Source organism: Podarcis raffonei, chromosome 6 (genome assembly GCF_027172205.1).
Source record: "Podarcis raffonei isolate rPodRaf1 chromosome 6, rPodRaf1.pri, whole genome shotgun sequence".
Taxonomy (NCBI): Eukaryota; Metazoa; Chordata; class Lepidosauria; order Squamata; family Lacertidae; genus Podarcis; species Podarcis raffonei.
In genome coordinates this window covers 7,405,100-7,426,286 of record NC_070607.1, presented here as the reverse complement: position 1 = coordinate 7,426,286, position 21,187 = coordinate 7,405,100, and the positions used below count along the sequence as shown (strand labels likewise).

The window sequence follows — 21,187 nt, the reverse complement described above, 5'->3', positions numbered from 1 at the left end:
AATAAATAAATAAATAACGTGCTTCTGCAAACTGCAAGGTCCCCCCTGAGCGTGCCACCACCTCCCTCTTGTTCCTGAGTTTTGTGTCCAATCCTGCACACCACCTGAGTTTGCTTTTTGTCGAATAAACTGGAATGGCATGAGCCTTACTGGGTTGCCCTGCTGAGTGTCTGGCAGTAAACACTTGGCCTGCAATTTGATGATGCTCTTTTTTCAAAAAAATATGAAGTGGGATACAGTTCTTTTAAAGAATGAAAAATAAATAAATAAAAGGCATTCTGCACCTCCCTAGTCAAAGCAGCAGGTGCCTTAAGGAACCACCAATGCAGGCATAGCTGTATGGAACAGATAGGCATGTCCAGGCTGATTTAAAGGGATTTAAAAAAATTAAAGGCTAGTTTTAAGCCTGGCATTGTTTGTGCTTGTTTATTTTATTTTATTAATCATGTTGTGATCTTTTAAGAGCCTGTTTGCACCTGAGGTTTTTAACTATAGTAAACTGCTTTTAACCTTTAAGATTGGGTGGGATAACAGATCTAAACAGATACCAGCACCAGCAGTTCTGCATAAATCATGGTTTGTGTTTGGTCATATTCTGTCATCTGTTTCTTAACTGTACAGGGAATTATAAATGGTTGGGGTTGTTTAAGATGAACCTGCCACAGATAAATGGCAGTACATTAATGTTCTTTTGGCCCAAAAGGTGTTCTGATTTCCAATTCCTCATTAAAACAAAAGTATACCATGTGGTTTTCTCCTTACTTGCCTTATCAGAATTTTTTAAAAAAAAGAGCTTCGGTTGCCATAGCAATTGGATGCAACTTGGCATCTCCATGACAACTACTGCCTCTGTTTCAATTCACCATCTGACAAGGCGCCTCTCTCTCTCCCTCCGTTTGCTTCATCTGTCAAAAAGATGGACCGACCATCATATCTACTCCCAAACAAAGCTTAAAATCTAATGAATGAAAGGCAAAAGAAACAGTACTGTGTAAGAACAACAAAAACATTCCAACAGGCTAGAGACAACTGGTCCCAGATGGTTTTCGTTGTCATATATTTTTGTTGCATGATCTTATCGCACCAGGAGATGCGTGCAAATATCAGCTAAGGATGGTTGTTGAATATGTTCAGTTATTCTGTACGAACATAACCCTCAAGATTCCAGAGCACTATCCATTAAGGTGTTTTCCTACACAACCCCATTGAAGATATGAAACAGGAGAGATGCTTTAGTGTAATGGATAGGATACAGGACTGGAGCCACTTTGGGGTCAGACATGAACTCTCAGCCTAACCAGTTTGACGTGAGGATGAGGGGATAAGACTTGTGTACACTCTCCCTAGCTCCTTGGGGATGGGATGCAAAACAAATGAAATCATTCTCAAAGAAAGCAGAAAATCTAATTACTGTATCCTGGTCATTGGCCAACGATATCCTGTTTCTTCCCCCGCCCCTCATGCAGCAAAATAAATGCGCATTATTTGGAACAAGAAGGGGACAGACTGAAATTGCAGAGTTTTGAGAAATTGAAAGATAAAGTGCGAGATTGGCTTCATTATTACCAGATAATGGAGGTTTACAATTCAGATAAGAAAGTTGGTTTCCAGGTGGAAAAATCTAAATTGGAAACAGAACTGTTGGAACCCAAAACTAAGACTTTGTCAAAAATGTATAACTTGCTGCTGAAATGGAACACTCAGGATGAGACGGTTAAATCTGCTATGATTAAATGGGCACAAGACGTTGGACATAATATTATGTTTGCTGACTGGGAACAGTTATGGACCACAGGTATGAAGTTTATGGCATGCAATGCCTTAAGAGAGAATATTATGAAAATGATATACAGGTGGTACATGACCCCAGTCAAGCTTGCAAAAATCTATCATTTGCCCGATAATAAATGTTGGAAATGTAAGGAAACTGAAGGTACATTCTTTCACCTTTGGTGGACGTGCCCCAGGATTAAGGCTTTCTGGGAAATGATATATAATGAATTGAAAAAGGTATTTAAATATACCTTCTTGAAGAAACCAGAGGCCTTTCTCTTGGGCATGGTCGGCCAAGTGGTGCCAACGAAGGACAGAACATTTTTTATGTATGCTACAACAGCAGCAAGAATACTCATCGCAAAGTATTGGAAGACGCAAGATTTACCCACTCTGGAAGAATGGCAGATGAAACTGATTGACTGTATGGGATTGGCAGAAATGACTAGCAGAATCCGTGACCAGGGAGAAGAGTCGGCAGAAGAAGATTGGAAAAAATTTAAGGACTACTTACAGAAATATTGTAAAATTAAGAAATGTTGAATGATGTTGGAAATGGAGTGGTTTCTAGCTGTAATGATATAAAGGAATATGAAAAAAAAGGTTTGGATAGAAAATAAGGTGGTATTATAAGCTGTAATGTTTTAAGTAAAGGATTTGCTGAACAAATAATTTGAAATGGAATACAAGAAGGGGAGGTATGAGGAGGTCAGAGAAATATGTTATTGAAAAGTTTGTATTATGAACTATACGTCTTTTTAAATCTTTTTGTTTGTCTTTTGTTTGTATAAAAAATTGGAAACTTTAATAAATAGCTTATAAAAAAAATAAATGCGCATTAATTCGGTCAATCATTTATTTGCGTAAAACCAAGGGTCAACACAAACTAACCATTGATTTGTTTTAAGGCTTGAAGCATGACCCACCGGGAAGTCCTGCTCTACAAGTCTAATTTAAAGAATATGAGCTGAACAAGAACACAAGAACACTGATTGGATCAGTGGCTCTGGGGAGCCACCCAGAATGGCTGGAGAAACCCAGCCAGATGGGCAGGGTATAAATAATAAATTATTATTATTATTATTATTATTATTATTATTATTATTATTAATCAGTCATCTTTAGTTTTGGGGGAATGAATTTGCTCTTAAGCTGCATCAGCTCTAGAAATCAAAACTGCATTAATACCCATCCCATCTTCACCTTGGGAATTTGAGTTTTGTGAACAGTGGTAGGGATCTTTTATGGAATTCACAGAGCTTTACCAAACAACAATTCCCAGGATCTTTCAAAGTAGGGGTGCAGAACCTGTGGCCTCCAAATGATGTCATACGTCCCAGACAGCATGAACAATGACCAGGAATGACACCCTAGGGTTGTTAAGAGACTTGCATTTTGAACTTGGAAGGATAAACAACCACCAGCTACACAAAGATTTTAGGACCTTACTGTCCTGGATACATTTGAATTTATTTCTTATAGATGTTAGAGTGGACACCTATTTTGACATCTGGACAGCTTATATTAATTCATATGCTTACCCTGCCAGCTAAACTACAGACATTTCTTATGCCAAATGAGAGAATATGTCCAAGGGCAGTTAATATGGTATAAAACCAACCTAATTCTCTAATCCTAAACCCAGTGTCTAGTGAGTAAGACTCTTTGGCCTAAGTGGTACTTTCTTCTAAGTAAACCTGCACAGGATTGTGTTGTAAATGGGTTAGGGAGTGTTACAACTGTGCAATACTCTGCCTGTTGAGAATTAGGAAGGCTCCCCCACCAACAGGCAAGAAAGTTGAAAGGGACAGAAAACTTTCTCATTCCATTATTTCACTCCCTTCTCTCTCCTCTGTGTACCTAATTTTCTCTTATTCCTCTCTTCCCTCCAACACACAGGGAAAATTAGCTGTGCAGAGGAGAGAGAACAAAAAACTCAGAAAGGAAGCCAGCGACGACTCCTTTGCTCTCTGAATGTGCATTTTCTATCCCCTCCAACGTTCTCTGTCTGTTGTCAGGGGAACATTCCAGATTTGAATCAGGCAGGGCTTTTGCATGTGGGGTTGCTATCCTATGGCAAATGTTGTGTGTGGCTCTAAAGGTCTTGAGCCTGTGGAACAACTGGAGACAGTCCGTGCTTCCTGTTTTAATTGATCAGGTGGTGAAAATTAGGCGGCACAATGTTGTTCCACAACAAGTTGTTTTTTCTCTTTCCTGGCCCAACTAGATTGGAAGTCTTCTCTAGGTCAAGCCATACAGGAACCCCACTTTATATATCCCTTGCCCTGCACTGTATTAACCCAAAGTCTACCCATATTGTGCAACTGTTGGACAGTCTAATGCTCTTATGTAAATTTGCTGCATCATGTGATACTCTCCTAAGTCACCAACCAAGTTCCCACAACCTTGCATCACACACTGTTAAGAGTACTTGAATGGGCAACACAATGCTACCCCTGCAGGCTATGTTTCTGAGCCCTAGAATTGCTGGGTGCACCTAGGCTCTGAGCAAATTTCAGTGCAACCTTTCCCACCCTTGAAGGAAACAGCAAAATTCCAATAGGGCATTATTGTGGAGCCCTTTCTCCTGCCGGCAACCAACCTTTGTCAAATGCATGTTATGATAGGCTCATAGCACTATATCTGACCATTGCTGTGAATGGGAGGCCCATCTGTGACTCCCACTGAGGAATCCAGTGGCCTCCTCATTCCTAGGGTTCTGGTGCACAGGCTTGCACACATGCACAAAGACACCTGAGGAGCACAGCCAATGGCAGATGTGGATGAGCCTCCCATTCTGGGTACTGGTCAGACAGTGGCTGGGTAGTGGCTGAGGATAAGGAGCGGGATGAAGGCACAGGAAGAGTAAGGGAGTGCGGTAGGTGCGGTCCGCCCCGGGTGTCATCCCTGGGGGGGTGATATTGCCACGCCGCTTCCCTGGGATGCTTGCCCTGCCCCCACAAGTGGCTAGCCCCGCCCCTCAGGTGTACAGCATGTGTGCCGCTTCAGGTGCCAGTGCAGCTAGCTCCACCTCTGGATGAAAGAACTCCATAATGCCTTTGGGCATGGGTAGGTAACCTGTGATGGCCTGGGAATCTGATTCAGAAGCTGAATCTGAGGAGTCCCAGCCTGCACAGGAGTCCCCGCCTCCAGGGCCGGCTGAGCTGGGGCAGGGGCTTGAATCTGAAGGGCCTGCACCTGTGCCGGATCCTCAGGAGCAGACACCAGATGCATCCACTCTGGCTCTGGAGGTGATTGAGGACCCATTGCCTGCAGGTGCGCCTCTCCCAGCCCTGTCAGGGGAAGGTGAAGCTGCTCCTGGGTCCAGTAACCCTCCAGCCTCTCCTGAGCTGCAGAGGCTCAGGGCAGAGAGGCAGAGGGAACTGGGTTCTCTCAGGAGGAGTGCTCGCCTTAAAGCCAGGAAAGGCGGGTCACCTGTGGGCCGGGACCGCCCCTGGCCTCAGAGGAGATAAAGGCCAGTCAGCCCCAGTCCCAGGTTGCGGGAGCAACGACATTGGAAACCTGTTTCTGCCAGCACCCAGACCTGTTTTTCCGGAGTTCCCGACCACGCCCGGCTTCTTGCTTTGGACCCCGCTTCGCCCTTGGTGGACAGTCTCCAGACCCTCAGCCCAGGACCGAACTTTGACTACGCTTCACGGTAACCCCCCCCCCCGGGACCAGCACACAACCTAAGGCCCGGGGGCCGAATCTGGCCCAATCGCCTTCTAAATCCGACCCGTGGACGGTCCGAGAATCATCATGTTTTTACATGAGAAGAATGTATCCTTTTATTTAAAATGCATCTCTGGGTTATTTGTGGGGCGTAGGAATTCATTCATATATTTTTTTCAAAATATAGTCCGGCCCCCCACAAGGTCTGAGGGACAGTGGACCCAGCCCCCTGCTGAAAAAGTTTGCTGACCCCTGCCTTTGGGGATCCTCTGTTATGCATTTGGATGGATCATTCCCTTCTTATTTTTTCCCAATGAAAGCTGAGTTTCTCAGAATCTGAATTCTGCAACACAATGCCTTGTGGAACTGTAGAATCCATGTGGCCCAAAGCCAGCAATTCTCTCACAGTGTGCATCACACATGGTCATTTCATTGGGTTAAACTATTTCTCCAAAAAAAGCCCACGCCTCTCCCCCAACTCCAGCTGAAGGATCTGGCCAGTCAGCAATGTACACCACGTAATCTTGGCAGGAGCCTGGATTGTCAATGCGTAATTCTCCAAGGCATCCAGTGTTCCACGCTTAGTCTTTGTAAGGCCAGGACATTTGTTTTGGGCCTCTTGTTGTGGTCAAATATGATTAATAGAAGATGAATTGAGCAGATATTGATGGGTTGCGCTTTCTATCTCACAGCCTAACCGAATTGTAACTTTCCAAGCAACCATGTAAATGAAATCAAGGCAGGAGGTCTGGCCACTGACTGCTGCTCAGCTGATAGACAAGAGGTTGACGGTCTCTGGGTTTGCATTAGATTTTCACTCAGGGTTCAATCGATTCATTCTTTTCTATATCAAACTGCCCAAGATGCTTCCATACCATAGCAATAGCCGAAATAAATGCAGTTTGTTGCTACACACATTAACAGCAAAAAGAGCCGCTCCACTCGGATGTCACTAAATCTGGCTTGTAGGCTTGAAATGCCCAGGGACCAGCTTGCTTCCCAGGAAACAAAAAACCATTGTCTCATATTTCCAACCTATGCATCACCCTATATTTACATTGGAGAGCAAAACGGCACAAGCTGCTGGAATAATTACACATTTACCCAGCAGATATGCAGAACTGAATCACCACCTCCTAGTTATTTTTATCCTTATTACCTAGTCAACTGGATTTGGATGAGGAACCCAATCTTTCCTCCACCACTATGATCCCCAGTTGGTTTTCTTCTAAGTCATCCATGGAAGGGCAGATTTGTGGAATTAGCAAAATCAGGCAGCAAAGCTTTTCCCTAGACTATACCACATCAGGCTGCAAATGACAGGCTGCATGGTAAGATGTTTTCAGCCCCTTCCCCACAAATAAACCCTCCCTAAACACCAGGAAATGAACCTGTCAGGGGAAAGGGTTCAGCCTAGCATTCCTTTTGACCTACCTACCTGCATGCAGGGAGGTTTTTCTGCTAGAGGATAGCATTTACTCATGCACTGTCCCATCCTCCCATCTGAAGTGGCACCATTTATGAAAAAGCTCACTGCCCGATGCTGCTGATTGCAGAAAACAGCCCTTCAAAAACCATCATTGAAAAGAGCAGATTCCTTTCAGATTGATTAGATCCAAAAGATACCTCTCCAAAGCAAGTATGATTGAGGGAAAGTGACAAAGAAAGCCCTGGGGGTTCGAATTTGCAGTGCCTCAAAAGGCTGTTCAGACAGAAACACGCAAGTTGTCAAGAGGTGGTTAAAAGCTACCAAAACTGATTCCCCCAGTGTACAATTACAAAAGAGAAAATAAGTAGGCATTGCTACATTATCTGATAATAGTATGCAATTACAGTGCCCCCTCATTAGAAGAATGTTGGTAAAGTTAGCTCTGTCCTAAGTCATCCCACTTTCTGCTTTGGTTCAAAAGAACTGACAGGTAGGCAATGCTGACATGCACCTTCTAAGCATCCCAGCAAAAACTAGTTTCAGAGACCCCAGAATTTGACCACAGCCAGCTGCAACGTAGAGGAGAAAGAGGAGTGGCGTTCTCTTTGCCAGCCTCAAGCATGGCTGCAACCAGTGGTTTTCTTTCAGATGGCACACAAGGGTACGAAGTACCAGCACCTTTATGTTGTTGTTGTTGTTAAAAAGTGTGGCACTTACTGTAGCAACTTCATGTAGCACCTATAAGCACTGGCTGCAACACAAGATCTTACCTCACTGGCCTGGGCATAATTATTTTTAGGTTAGCCTGGGCTTCTTGCTTGGGCAACAGCTAGCATGCCCTTGCCTGCCTGGTGCACACTTTATACAGCATCTGTTCCCAGCCCGTCTGCTTCTGGGAGCTGCTCCCCACTGTGCCAAATGTCACCTCTGGTCACATTGAATCTCACAGCTCCTTTGTCACTGTATCACCATGTCATCACATGTTGCTAATGACACAAGCATGTTGCTTTACACATATGACCAGAGAGAAGTGACACTTGGAGATTTCTTTCATCCTGAACCAGTCGTCGTATGTCACAAGGAATACTGCAAAGTGCCCCGGTTGCTCAAATTACTGGTTATGTGACGATGTAACTGGGATGGAGTATACAGTCAACTAACCTCACCTTGCCGACAAAGGTCCGTATAGTTAAATCCATGGTTTTCCCAGTAGTTATGTATGGAAGTGAGAGCTGGACCATAAAGAAGGCTGATCGCCGAAGAATTGATGCTTTTGAATTATGGTGCTGGAGGAGACTCTTGAGAGTCCCATGGACTGCAAGAAGATCAAACCTATCCATTCTGAAGGAAATCAGCCCTGAGTGCTCACTTGAAGGACAGATCCTGAAGCTGAGGCTCCAATACTCTGGCCACCTCATAAGAGAAGACTCCCTGGAAAAGACCCTGATGCTTGGAAAGACTGAGGGCACAAGGAGAAGGGGACAACAGAGGACGAGATGGCTGGACAGTGTTCTCAAAGCGACTAACATGAGTTTGACCAAACTGCGGGAAGCAGTGGAAGACAGGAGTGCCTGGTGTGCTCTGGTCCATTGGGTCATGAGGAGTCAGACACGACTAAATGACTAAATAACAGCAAACCTCGAGGGTCCCAACACCAACTTCAGCTAAAATTTAAAAGCCCTGGCCTCAACACTTAGTCCTCAGTCTGAGGCATTCATCTCAGAAAAGAATGGCCTTGCGTAGCTAAGCTCCTGCTCCTACTCTGCTGTTTTTGGGAAGCTTAACCCCTACTTGCCTTAAACCACCCCTTGACATTTCATGCTCTCTCTCTACAACTTCACCTCTTGCCCACCTGGGACAGCATAACCTGCTCCAGGACCCTTTGAGCCTTGACCCCCTAAAAGCCTGGATCCTGCTGAGCCCTGATGAGCTATGTGCTTCTAAATAAATAGGACACAATCAGTACAAGAGAGATACCTGTATCATACAATAAGAGTTCTGGAATTTCTTTGAAAGCTTTCCGGTTCATGAGCTCCCTGGAAATAAGGGGGTTGGTGCCTGCTCAGTGAGTTTGCACGAGGATGCAGAAAATTAGAGTTTCACCCTTTCTAATTAAGACACAGAATGGCATCTGAGCAGAGAATGGGGGCTTCTGTTGACTGAAGAAATAAGGAGGTCAGATTCCCAGCTCATTATGAATACTTAGGCGATGATTAACCACTTTCATTCAATATTTAATTCACATTTATGAAGCATTAGCTGGAACTTTACATTTGGCTTTGGGAACAACGCATTTCAGGTGCTCTATTCCTTTCCTTGTGTGTTAGGCCGGGTGTGTTGAACATCAACCAAGGAGATAATTGTTGACCTCTGCAATGCATCTTACTGGGTGACCTTCAACCAGTCACTAGAGGGCTAGATCAAAAGCAATAAATAGTCCTCTGGTTCCTTACAGATTTATTGTTGTGACATAAGCTTTTGTGGACAAGAGCCCATTTCATCAGCTGTCTGAAATCATACACGTGCACACTCACGGCAGGGCGAAGATTGAAGGTGGAGTTGAATGTCCATGAAAAAAAAGAAGGACAGAAGGTTTATAGGTTTTTAATCATTGCCTAGATTTCTTTCAAAAACTCTCTACTTATTTTATCCCAACCAAGAATAACATTTCATGCATCAGATGATGTGGGCACTAGTCCACAAAAGCTTATGCCACAGTAAGTCTGTTAAGGCTTTATGGTCCTACCAGACTTCTTTGCTGGCTTTTTGCTGCAAAAAGTTTAGCATGGTTATCCCTCCAGGAAGATGTTCAGGCCTCACGAACAATGAGGGGGCTGCCATGAAAGCAAAATGGGACAACCTCATAGATGCTCCTCTGGTTGGTTGCAAATATGATTTCTAATGTTATAGACAAAGGTCTTGGAAATATTATGGTTTCTGCCCAGGTTAAAGCCACAGCACCTCTTCCACATACCCCCCCAAAAATCGGGGCCAAGCCATCAGTTCAGTATGTATTTTTGGACAAATTGCCATCCATGTTTTGCCACTAGACCTTTGATAAGATACATGAGCCACCATTACTGCTCCATAGGCCTGGAGAGAGCTCTGAGGTCAGGACAGCAAGGGTTGCATTTGACCACTGGTTCTGAAGTACCCCACCTCTGCCCCAACAACGGTTTATGTTCCTAGAGTCTTGATCCCATCAGTGGAAATGCAACAAAACTGCCTTCCGAAAGGAGTGGTGGAATGCCAGTGATCTGAAAACACACACTCCACTTTTCATCATTGTAGAGGACATGCTAATAATCAATATGAGGGAGGGGAGCTCATAGCTAGAGGTAGGGTGCATGTTCTTCGTGTGTAAGGGGCCACCTCCAACCCCCAGCCTCTCCAGGTCAAGGATCTCAGATAGCATGGGTGGAAATAGGCAGTAATTGCCTGGATGGCCCCAATGAGTGTAGGGTACCTGCTTATGTGCATGTGTTTAATGCAGTATGGGTGAGCCTGCCATGAGACAAGAGGTGGAGTAGTAGATTTTGAGTTCCATTAAGGGCAGCAAGAGAGGGACTAGGAAGCTCTGGTCCTCCTGTAAGCAGTGCTGAAATGTGCCACAGAACATTTAGAGGCAGCATTTAATTTTCCTATATCAAGCAACAAAATGTATTCAGCTGACCCTGGTATGCATTGGAATTGGGAAGAATTAATAAAAGGCAAAAGATTTATACGATCTGAAGAGAAACCAGACCCCAGTCAAGCTAGCAAAAATCTACCATTTGCCCGATAATAAATGTTGGAAATGTAAAGAAACTGAAGGTACATTCTTTCACCTTTGGTGGACGTGCCCCAGGATTAAGGCTTTCTGGGAAATGATTTATAATGAATTGAAAAAGGTATTTAAATATATCTTCCTGAATAAACCAGAGGCCTTTCTCTTGGGCATGGTCGGCCAATTGATGTTAAAGAAGGACAGAACGTTTTTTATGTATGCTACAACAGCAGCAAGAATACTTATTGCAAAGTATTGGAAGACGCAAGATTTACCCACTCTGGAAGAATGGCAGATGAAGATGATCGACTGTATGGGATTGACAGAAATGACTGGCAGAATCCGTGACCACGGAGAAGAGTCGGCGGAAGAAGATTGGAAGAAATTTAAGGACTATTTACAGAAACATTGTAAAATTAAAGAATGTTGAATGATGTTGGATTGAAATTAAGGGGTTTTCAGCTGTAATGTTTCGAGATAAGGATTTGCTGAGTAAATAATTTGAATTGGAATACAAGAAGGGGAGGTATGAGGAGGTCAGGGAAATATGTCATTGAAAATTAAGTATTGAGAACTGTAAAAAAAAAAAATGGAATTGGGAAGAATTAGAATAGCTTCCACTATAAGAATTAGAAGAATAGCTTCCACTTTAAAGACCATGGGTAGGCAAACTAAGGCCTGGGGGCCGGATCCGGCCCAATTGCCTTCTCAATCCGGCCCGCAGACGGTCCGGGAATCAGCGTGTTTTGACTTGAGTAGAATGTGTCCTTTTATTTCAAATGCATCTCTGGGTTATTTGTGGGGCCTGCCTGGTGTTTTTACATGAGTAGAATGTGTGCTTTTATTTAAAATGCATCTCTGGGTTATTTGTGGGGCATAGGAATTCGTTCATTATTATTTTTCCAAAATATAGTCCGGCCCCCCACAAGGTCTGAGGGACAGTGGATGGGCCCCCTGCTGAAAAAGTTTGCTGACCCCTGTTAAAGACACTTTCAAGACAAATCTTTAAAAAGGTAGCATAAACACCGACAACTGGGAAACACTGGCCTGCGAGCGCTCCAGTTGGAGAACAGCCTTTACCAAAGGTGTCATGGACTTTGAAGACGCTCAAACTCAGGACGAAAGGGGAAAACGTGCTAAGAGGAAAGCATGCTTGGCAAATCCACACCGTGATCAACTCCGGCCGTGGAAACCTATGTTCCCACTGTGGAAGGACGTGTGGATCCAGAATTGGTCTCCACAGTCATTTATGGACTCACTGTTAAAACCGTGTTCATGGTAGGCAATCTTACATGGCTATGAGGGATTGCCAAAGAAAGAAGGAAGGAAATGGAAAGCTATTAATGACACAGGAAAGTAACAAACCCCTTCAGCAATGTACAAACTGAAGATGACTAATACCTTGGCTAATTCTTGGCAATGAAACACGTTAAGCTAATAAATGGTAGACACCAAAAAAGATTTGCATGGGTGGTGCCTTTTTTTCTTCTTCTTTTGCAGGATAATATCCTGAGCATGTGTCTGCTTAGACACTTCATCAAGCCAGAACATAGGAGACTGAAACTTTCAGAGCTTCAGAAAGAAAAGCTGCTTACTTCTCGACTTCACCTACGGGCTTTAGGGGTGCAGGCTGGGCTACTACGTGCAGCCTTTGAAATTTCCCTTCACCAAATCAGGATGGATATATTTGGAAAATGCACACGGAAACATTTTCCCCTTGCCCACGCCTGCCAGCATGACTTTCTCGGTGTAAATGTACAACATGCTGTAGGAAAGAAAATGGAGCTGGTTTTCTTTTTATAAGCTTCATTCTGAAAACGTTCTGTTACAATGAATTTCCAAATACATAAGCGGAACTCATTCTGAGTACAGAAGTAAAGCCCTGCTGGATCAGACCGAGGGACCATTGAGTCCTCCATCCTGTTTCCAACAGTGACCAACCAGATCCTTCCAGGAAGCAGGGCAGGAAAGCAATTGCACCCCCCCTGGCTTGTTCCAGCATCAAATATTCAATGGTAGGCTGCCTCTGAACACAAACTTTTCATTTAGTTGTAATGGCTAGAAGCATTGATCATCTCCCTTCCAGTGTCTTCCAGCATCATCAAAAAGCATATTAATTAGGAAGAATAGCTAGAAATGTTTGAAAGAAGTTTTTTTCTTCCTTTTATCAAGTTCACTTTATGCTGGGTGGGGGAATTCTTCTTCAATATTTTCTTCTTAATGGGCCTAACCTACAGGCTATGATTCACAGGACCTATTGTGTGCTCATGCACACCTATGAATAATTATTTGCATGAACATGTTTCCATTAAACATCATGCAAGCATTAAACAAAGGGCTCATCCACACCTCTGAAAACTGCTGAATCAAACCAAAATGATTTCCCATGGATTGCTGTTTTTTTTTTTGTTTGTTTTTTTGATTCAGTGGTGAAGTGTGCATTTTTCAAGGGAAAGCTGCGGAGCAAAGGCAAAACTGCTTGGACGTATGCCTGGAAAGTACGGAACAAGCGGAAAACCACTCAAACCCATGTTTTCTAGGCACAGGACAAGCAGAAGCATGGACAAGCCCTCATTTAAGAAGTTAAAGGTAAAGGTAAAGGTACCCCTGCCCGTACGGGCCAGTCGTGTCCGACTCTAGGGTTGTGCGCCCATCTCACTTAAGAGGCCGGGGGCCAGCGCTGTCCGGAGACACTTCTGGGTCACGTGGCCAGCGTTACAAAGCTGCTCTGGCGAGCCAGCACCAGCGCAGCACATGGAAATGCCGTTTACCTTCCCGCTATACAGCGGTCCCTATTTATCTACTTGCACTTAGGGGTGCTTTCGAACTGCTAGGTGGGCAGGAGCTGGGACCGAAAGACGGGAGCTCACCCCGCCGCGGGGATTCGAACCACCGACCATGCGATCGGCAACCCCTAGGCGCTGAGGTTTTACCCACAGTGCCACCCGCATCCCTCATTTAAGAAGTTAGGCAAGGATATATAACTCTTTTGCATGGTTAAGCCATTGCGCAAGATGCATGAACTGGAAGACCTACAGATACAATACGCAGCTAAATATTTTCAGCAGATTTGTAGCCAGCTAAATATGAAAGTGCCAGGAATATTGCATATCTGCTTCACGCACACTAGCAATGAACAACCCTCCCATACTGGGCACCATTTTCACCACAAGCTCCACTGAAGTAAAAGAAGACCTGTAAAAGGAGTTCCAGCAGGGCACCTGCAGGAGAGAGACCCAATGGATGGTGCCCAATTGCTGCCAGTCAGCAAAAGTAAGTACTTATTGAATTGCCTAGTGCACACATCCAGCCAGGTTTTCCGGGTGTTTTACAGAGACATTAAAAGCAAAATGGAATTCCCGAGAAAATGCTAAAACCAGGAAAAGATGCATCACAACAGGGAGAACCCCACCCGAATAATTTTATTTTATTTCTTAGAAACCAGCATAAAACACAGCAGCAACGCCATAGGGAGGTACTTAGCTTTTAAACTGTTCAATATGGCAGAGCAAAGCCTAACTAACACAAAAGCAGGACAAGTGGAACTGCTTTGATGTGTTGCGTCTCCTTTACCACCGGGTAAAGCAAAGACCAACTCTTCCATGGGAGGCTGAAAGTGTAGAGGGCCTCCAGGCCAAATGGAGGCATGCACTGAGTGAGACTTAGTAAACAAACACATTCACATAAGCCCATTGTGCCCCACGTTTCTCTGTCCGGGGAGCGTGCATGCAATTCCCAGCTGGGGTGCACTTGTCAGTGGGCTGACTCAAGGAGCAAAAATCTCCTCACAGCTTCATGGTATGTTTTATGGCCCATGGGACCACCCCTTCGGTTCTCAGCCTCCTCACCTAGGTATAAAGGTCACCCTTGGCCAGGGCTATAACCAGGACAACAGTGCCAGTTCCTGGACCCACATTAGGAGCAGAGTTCTCCAAGCAAGGGCACCCCGAGGTAAATTGCTGGAGCAAGAATGAGATGTATGCAGCCAGCAGGAGGGAGTGCTCTGTTGTTTAGTTGGGAGCAGATGGCCAGGCTCCTAGCATTTATAACAGAACTGGACAACCCAGAGACTTTGGAACACCTGCCAGCTACGAAGGCTAATGTTGCACCCTCTTATTTATCTGCTGCGTCTGATGAGGCTCTGAGACACGAGCACACAGAGACATAGAGAAATGATCTGGATAAGCCCCGGCCAAAAGCCACCATCATGAAGGCCAAGCCCCAGTGTCCGGGCATGTATGAAGCATCTAAAGAAGATGGTAATTTCTGGCTGCAACATGGCTGCAACTCTTGGTAGCACCATATCAGCCTCTCTTGTGCTTCCCTTTACTTCCCTTGTTGTTGTGTACAGAGACAGAGGAGAGAATAAATGTTCTAGGACAGGGGTGCACGACCCGCGGTCCTCCAGATGTTTCTGGACTACAACTCCCATCATCCCTGATCTCTGGCTATGCTGGCTGGGGCTGATGGGAGTTGTAGTCCAGAAACAACTGGAGCGCCACAGGTTGTGCACCCCTGCTCTAGGAACATTGTTTTGAGAAGCATGGGGAGGGAGGCCTCCACAAGGAAGCTCCAGCTGCTGCTACAACAGGTATGTCCTGGGCTTGTTTCCCCCCTCTAATGTTGCTTCCTAGACTATGTGGTCATCTGCTTATGGTTACGTTGGCTGGTTAAGAACTTATGGAACTGTCCCCTGCACCTGAAAATACTCTATGGGCCAATGAAAACCTGCTCCTAGATTCTGCAGAATAAGGCATTCTGGGTATTTTGTTTTCTGGTCATGAAAAGGTGGCCGGTGTTGAAAAATGTGTGTTGGCAAAAATGAAGAGAAAGCATGCCATTGTGCTATAAAGAATGGCCATCTACCTTCCTATCCTAGGTGCCAACTCCCTGGGGCCCTGGGTGCCCGAACACCCACAAAATTCCCCATGACAGGACCAGGCACCCACAAATATGGGTGCAAGAGCCAAGCTGGCACTCCTGCTTCCTATAAAAGTCAGTATCTGGATTTGACCACACACTAGAGTCACACTTGAGGATAAGCAAGAGACAAATGCATGGGTGGGGCTATGAAGATGAAGGATCAGACAGAAGCAGGATCAGTTCTCAGTGGTTCCCACTGAGTTCTATAGAGAGGAAACAGGGGGTGAGCTGAAACACTGTGGAGAGAGGACAAGCCTTGCTCCAAATGTTGCAGTCAGTCCCATCCCAGAAATGTCTCCAAATGCATCCCTTTTACTTTCTCCTCGATGTGGATGGCCTGTGAAGGAACATTTACACTTAGGGGAACAGTTACAGTGGATGTAGAACCTGCCTTCCACTTTGGACACTGGGTGGTTTAGTCACTACGACCAGGAGGATGCAACATGTCTCTGTGAGCCTAGTGAACGGGGATGCTTATTCTATGCAGGGCCTCCTTCCACACAAACACACACCCTCGGCCAAACAGAGAGAACCAACCACTCTTTGAGAGGCACAGTTCTGGGCAGGGCTGCCAACAGCAGCAAGAGGCGTCCGATGCAGTCCACACCAAGCTTACGCGAGATCGCACACCCCTTCGCTCTGAATATATGCCCATTTGGCAAAATCGGTAACTCGAAATAGAATTCTCGCTGCATATATCGACATTCTCTGAAATGGCGAGACCTAGCCGTTGAATATTCTTTAACCAACCTCACAACAGCAGCAGCAAAGGTAGATAAAAGAGTGTTAAGTGTCACAACAGCCTTTGCCAACCTGGTGCCCAGCCCAGGCCTGTGGCTGATGGGAGTTGTAGTGCAAAACATCTGGAGGGCACTAGGTGGGCAAAGGCCGCATTAAGAAATCTAGAGTATGTGCGAGAGAGAGAGAGAGAGAGAGAGAGAGAGACAGACAGACAGACAGACAGACAGACAGACAGAGACAGACACAGAGAGATCTGGGAGCTGTCCTTGGTACTGAATGGAGAGGGCTGGAGGTCGCTGTGTTACCTTCTGCAGTGTTGATTGCAACCTCAGTATTGCTTAAGCTGCTCAGTTCAATGAGACAAAGGCACAATCCCCTCGACAGCGAGGGGCAGCCCCCTCAACTGGCAGCATGGGTGTGCCAAGTGCAGCGAAAAGAGCTGTTTGGCGGAATAGCTAGAACTGGAAATCAGCAATACAAAAGCCTGGCAGGGAGAAAGGGTGGGCGGCGGGTGGGCTTGAGGCAGTTAAGGCACTTATGCCATGCATCAGTGTCTTGTGATTTGGAGTCCAAAAGGAGGGGGGGCAGAGGGCTCCAGCTCCAATTAGTTAATGGCAAACTATCAGCAAATGCTGCTGCTGTAAATAGCAAAGGTGTGTGTGCAGAGCTCAGTCCGATTTAACTCGCAGTTGGCTTACTCTGGATCAGGTGCCCTAAGCTCAGCCTCCTAACTCTTTGGAGTCCATTCGGTGACAGAAGAGCACATGGCCTCTTCCACCCAGAATGATGTGGTGATGCTGGCAAGCAGAGTGTGGAGCTGGCAATGCCTCACCTGAGCAGCACACCTGTTCCCACAGCCAGTTCTATAGGACTGCTGTTACAAAAGAGTCAGGGTGCAAACAAAGAGAGTTTGTCAAGAACCGCATGGCATGTTGATCATCAATGCGCTGACTTATGGTGAATATGGTGTGTAAAGTGAATTGAGATTAAGGTTTGTTTGTTTGTTTGTCTTAAATCGATTATTTACCGCAGAGAAAGAAAAGGATAGGAATTTTGTTTGTTTGTTTATTTTCAAAATTTATAAATCACCCATTTAACCAGTGGGGTTCTACTCTGCTCAAGGGACTGTTTGTGTCAAAAAAGAGAGAGGTTGTTCTGCACACATCTCCATTTCAACCAATGGCAGGCAATTCTTACAACCAGGTCAACTTCCATTGGCGCAAAAAAAGGATGCATTTCCTTGCCTGATGAAGAATTCTGTGCCATTTGAAAGCTTGCCTACTCTTGCACCACACCAGAATCAAAGGCACCGCAATGCCCACTTGGCATGTATTTGTTACGAAAAGGCCAAATGTTTTACTGAGGCAGGTAGTGAAGCACCCTGATTAAGTCCCAGGGAACCCTTCCATTTCTTGAGAAAATGAGAACCTTGGCTTTTGCATGTGGAACTAACGATTAAATATGAACTCAAGTTCCCCTTTGCTCAGCCATTATTTTGCCATCAGAACATGCCCCTAGATGCGCAAGAACTTGTAGTCTTTAGAGTTGGCCGGATCCTATTGCATTCTATTCCAGATCTCTTCAGCCAACAAGCTGGGCTGTGGCTGTCTCAAAAGAGCCAAGCCAGTCTGTCCTCTGCAGCCCAGCCCAGTGCAAACTGCTGGAGCAAGGTGAAGAGGAATACAGGTTGCCCAAGCAGCAAGGCTAGGATTGCAAGCATGCCTAGATGGGCTAGTGGGAATGGGAAGGAAGAGAGTTGGGACATGCATGTGGTTTGGTCTCACTCTCTCTCCGTGTGGTCCTCCAGCTACATAATGGAATGGGAGACAGAAGCTTACCTTTGCTCACAGTTGCTGGCTCAGCAGGTACCAGTGAGGGGAAGACATTGGGGAGAGAGGGAATCAGATGGAAAAGGGACACAGGGCAAAAGGATATGGCCAGTCGATCAGCTTCTTGGCATATTTCCTGACAATGTTGTCTTCCCCAAAAATGAAGAGAGATCTGTTGACTGTGAAGCAGTTCTGACGGACGGGTATAGGGTTGTACAGTGCCATAGTCCTGGCCCGTTGGGCTTTGGTTTGCTTGTACGCTACCGGGGTCCCCCCCGACGGGGCAGGGGCTCCCTGGCGGTTTCTGTTCTGCTCGGCAGCTCCATCTCCGGATCCCAGCCTGCCAGCCATCGCCTCTCCAAAGCGAGCCATCCTGGAAGGAAAAGAGAGAGGTGATCCGATCAGGGCCCCCTCCTTTCCACAAAGTAGCAAGCAGCAGTAAAGGTGTGTGTAAGCGGGGGGGGGGGGGTGGCGTTCCCACCAGAGCACCTCCTTCTTTCTCTCTCTCTCTCTCTTGGTGATGCTTTTAAAACCCCGCGTTCAACGACTCCTCCATTCCTCTGGAAGCAACGTTTAGAGGCACGCGATCCTTTTAACACGAAACACAAGGCGTTGCAAAAAGAATAATGATAAAAATCACCCCAGCCCAAATCGGCCAGCCCAGCAAGCAAAAAGAGCCATGGTGTAATTTGCAGGAAATGTTCAGGTTTCTCCTAAAAGGAAGCAGGTGGTTGCTGTTGCTTTTGCTGGGGGAGGCGAGCTCAGATTCTGCCTCTTTTTACGTGGAGCTCTCTGCACCGAGGCTTTAAATCAGACCCGTCCTCCTCCTCCTCTTCCTCCTCCGGGCTTTGTTTAGAGGCAACAAAAAAGAAAAGAAAAGGGGGGTTTCCCCCCCTCCACCTCCTTGCTTGGACCTCCGCGAAGGATCCAGTCCAGAGGCACTCGGGGTGCTTGTCAAAATCAGACAGCAAAGGGGCTGCGATTCAGGCTCTCCCATCTGCCCATCAGGAAGGGGAGGGGGAACTGCAATTGGGCGAGAGCCTATGAGAAGAGGTGGAGAAACAGGTTGCAACCCACTCCAGCCTAGTTAGGGAGCGAAGTGTTTAACTTCCTCGCAATCGGCTCCATCTTTCTCCTCCTAAAGAGAAAGATCATCTCATTTTCTTTTTCCACGAAGAGAGAGAGAGAGAGTAGGAGAGGAGCCCGCATATCCCCCTCCTCCATATGTACCTCTCCCAAGAGAATTAATCACATTTGTGTTGCGGAGCTGGGGCGGTTAGAGGAGTGCTAACAATGGGTTTGACTAAGCTTTTCATGCCCGCAAGCTTTAGGAATGGTTGGTTTTCCTCTCTCTCTCTCTCTCTCTCTCTCTCTCTCTCTCACACACACACACACACACACAGGGGGGGGGGTTTGCTTCTGTTGAGCAACCAAATTAGTTCTTCCAACGGAGGATGAGAAAGGAGGGGTCTACGACTGAACAAAGACATCATCTCGGAGTCCCTGGGTAGCAGCGGAAGATTGCTGAGCAGCAAGAAAACGCAGGCTGTCAAGAGTTTCCCTCCTCAGCTGGTCGCTTGAGGAGGCTGGAATTGGCTCCCCTGTTCCTTATCTGAAAAATCCCAAGCTCCTTACCCAGCTCAAGAGGAAGGTGGGTTAAGAACTGGGATTCCAAGAGCATCTCCTCTCCGCACCCACAAACTTTGAAACACCCCAGATCTTTCCTCCAGGCTTCCCTGGAGTTGGTCCTTCATGGGCTGGTCTTCACCACTATCCCCACCCAAGACAGGTTTGGTGCACGGGGCTGCCCCCCTCCCCAATCTCTCTCACTCGAGGAACAACATATGGATAAGGAACTTCGGGTTTTAACAGCTCTGGGCATCTCTGGTAAACTCTTCTATTGTATTTAGGGAAGTGGTGGCTGAAATGGAGGAGCGAAACTGACATGGGACAGAGGCATTCCTTCTGAAAATGACAATTCGGTGTTTACAGCCAAGATGCCCTTCTGGTCCCTAAACCATCCCTTCTCCAGAGATACTCCTGCTTCCTTCCAAAAGCGCACTTTGGTATTTTAACTTGGAGTGGAGTGAACTTTCATTTGGGCTATACTTGTGAATTTTAATGGTTGATTATTGCCTGGGCTTGTGCTTGGTATTTGAACTTTGGCGAAGTTCTTATCTGTTTGTAATTTCCTTTTATGTTGCGCTTCTAAATGCTGAGTTCTTCCTTGAGCAAGGTGGAGAAGGTTGCCTATAAATGTCATAATACATCAAGAAGCATGTAAATATACCCAGAACTGGCAGAACGGAAAACCTGGATCTCTGTACAAAGGGGTCAGCCAAGAAACAGCCTCTGTTGGCATCTTAGAGCCTCTCACTGCAGCCATCATTTGCTCACCAAAACACTCAGCCAGTCCCACAGATTCGAAGGATCTTGGGATAAGGCAGGATTTGGGAATGTAGCTGAATGACATTTGACAGCTAACACAGGGCTGGACACTGAGAGGTCATCTAACTCAACCCCCTTCCTGTCTTATAACAATATTGTGGCATGTGTTTCCATGCGTAATGTAAATCTTTGTGAGAATGCTGGTTGAAAGGTAAAGGTAAAGGGACCCCTGACCATAAGGTCCAGTCACGGCCAACTCTGGGGTTGCGGCACTCGTCTCGCTTTATTGGCCGAGGGAGCCGGCGTACAGCTTCCGGGTCATGTGGCCAGCATGACTAAGCCGCTTCTGGCAAACCAGAGCAGCACACAGAAACGCCATTTATCTTCCCGCCGGAGCGGTACCTATTTATCTACTTGCACTTTGACGTGCTTTTGAACTGCTAGGTTGGCAGGAGCAGGGACCGAGCAATGGGAGCTCACCCCGTCGCAGGGATTCAAACCGTCGACCTTCTGATCGACAAGCCCTAGGCTCTGTGGTTCAACCCACAGTGCCAGCGGGTTATAAATCTGTAAGTAAACTATAAAAATAAAATGAGAAAACTAGTGCTAAATCTCCAAGATGATAAAAGATGCGAGGGTTCAGAGTCAATGGGTGATTTTAGACCA

General features: G+C 46.0%; 1 protein-coding gene across 5 annotated transcripts in view; it reads right to left on the bottom strand.

Annotated features, from left to right (window-relative positions):
* Window positions 1-21,187, bottom strand: part of CACNA1E (calcium voltage-gated channel subunit alpha1 E) — a 484,689-nt gene that overhangs the window by 317,273 nt on the left and 146,229 nt on the right. For all 5 annotated transcript variants that reach the window (XM_053391318.1, XM_053391316.1, XM_053391315.1 and 2 more), the window contains exon 3: window positions 18,241-18,506. In XM_053391318.1, the coding sequence (XP_053247293.1) occupies window positions 18,241-18,506 (266 nt within the window). The remainder of the gene's footprint in view (window positions 1-18,240; window positions 18,507-21,187) is intronic.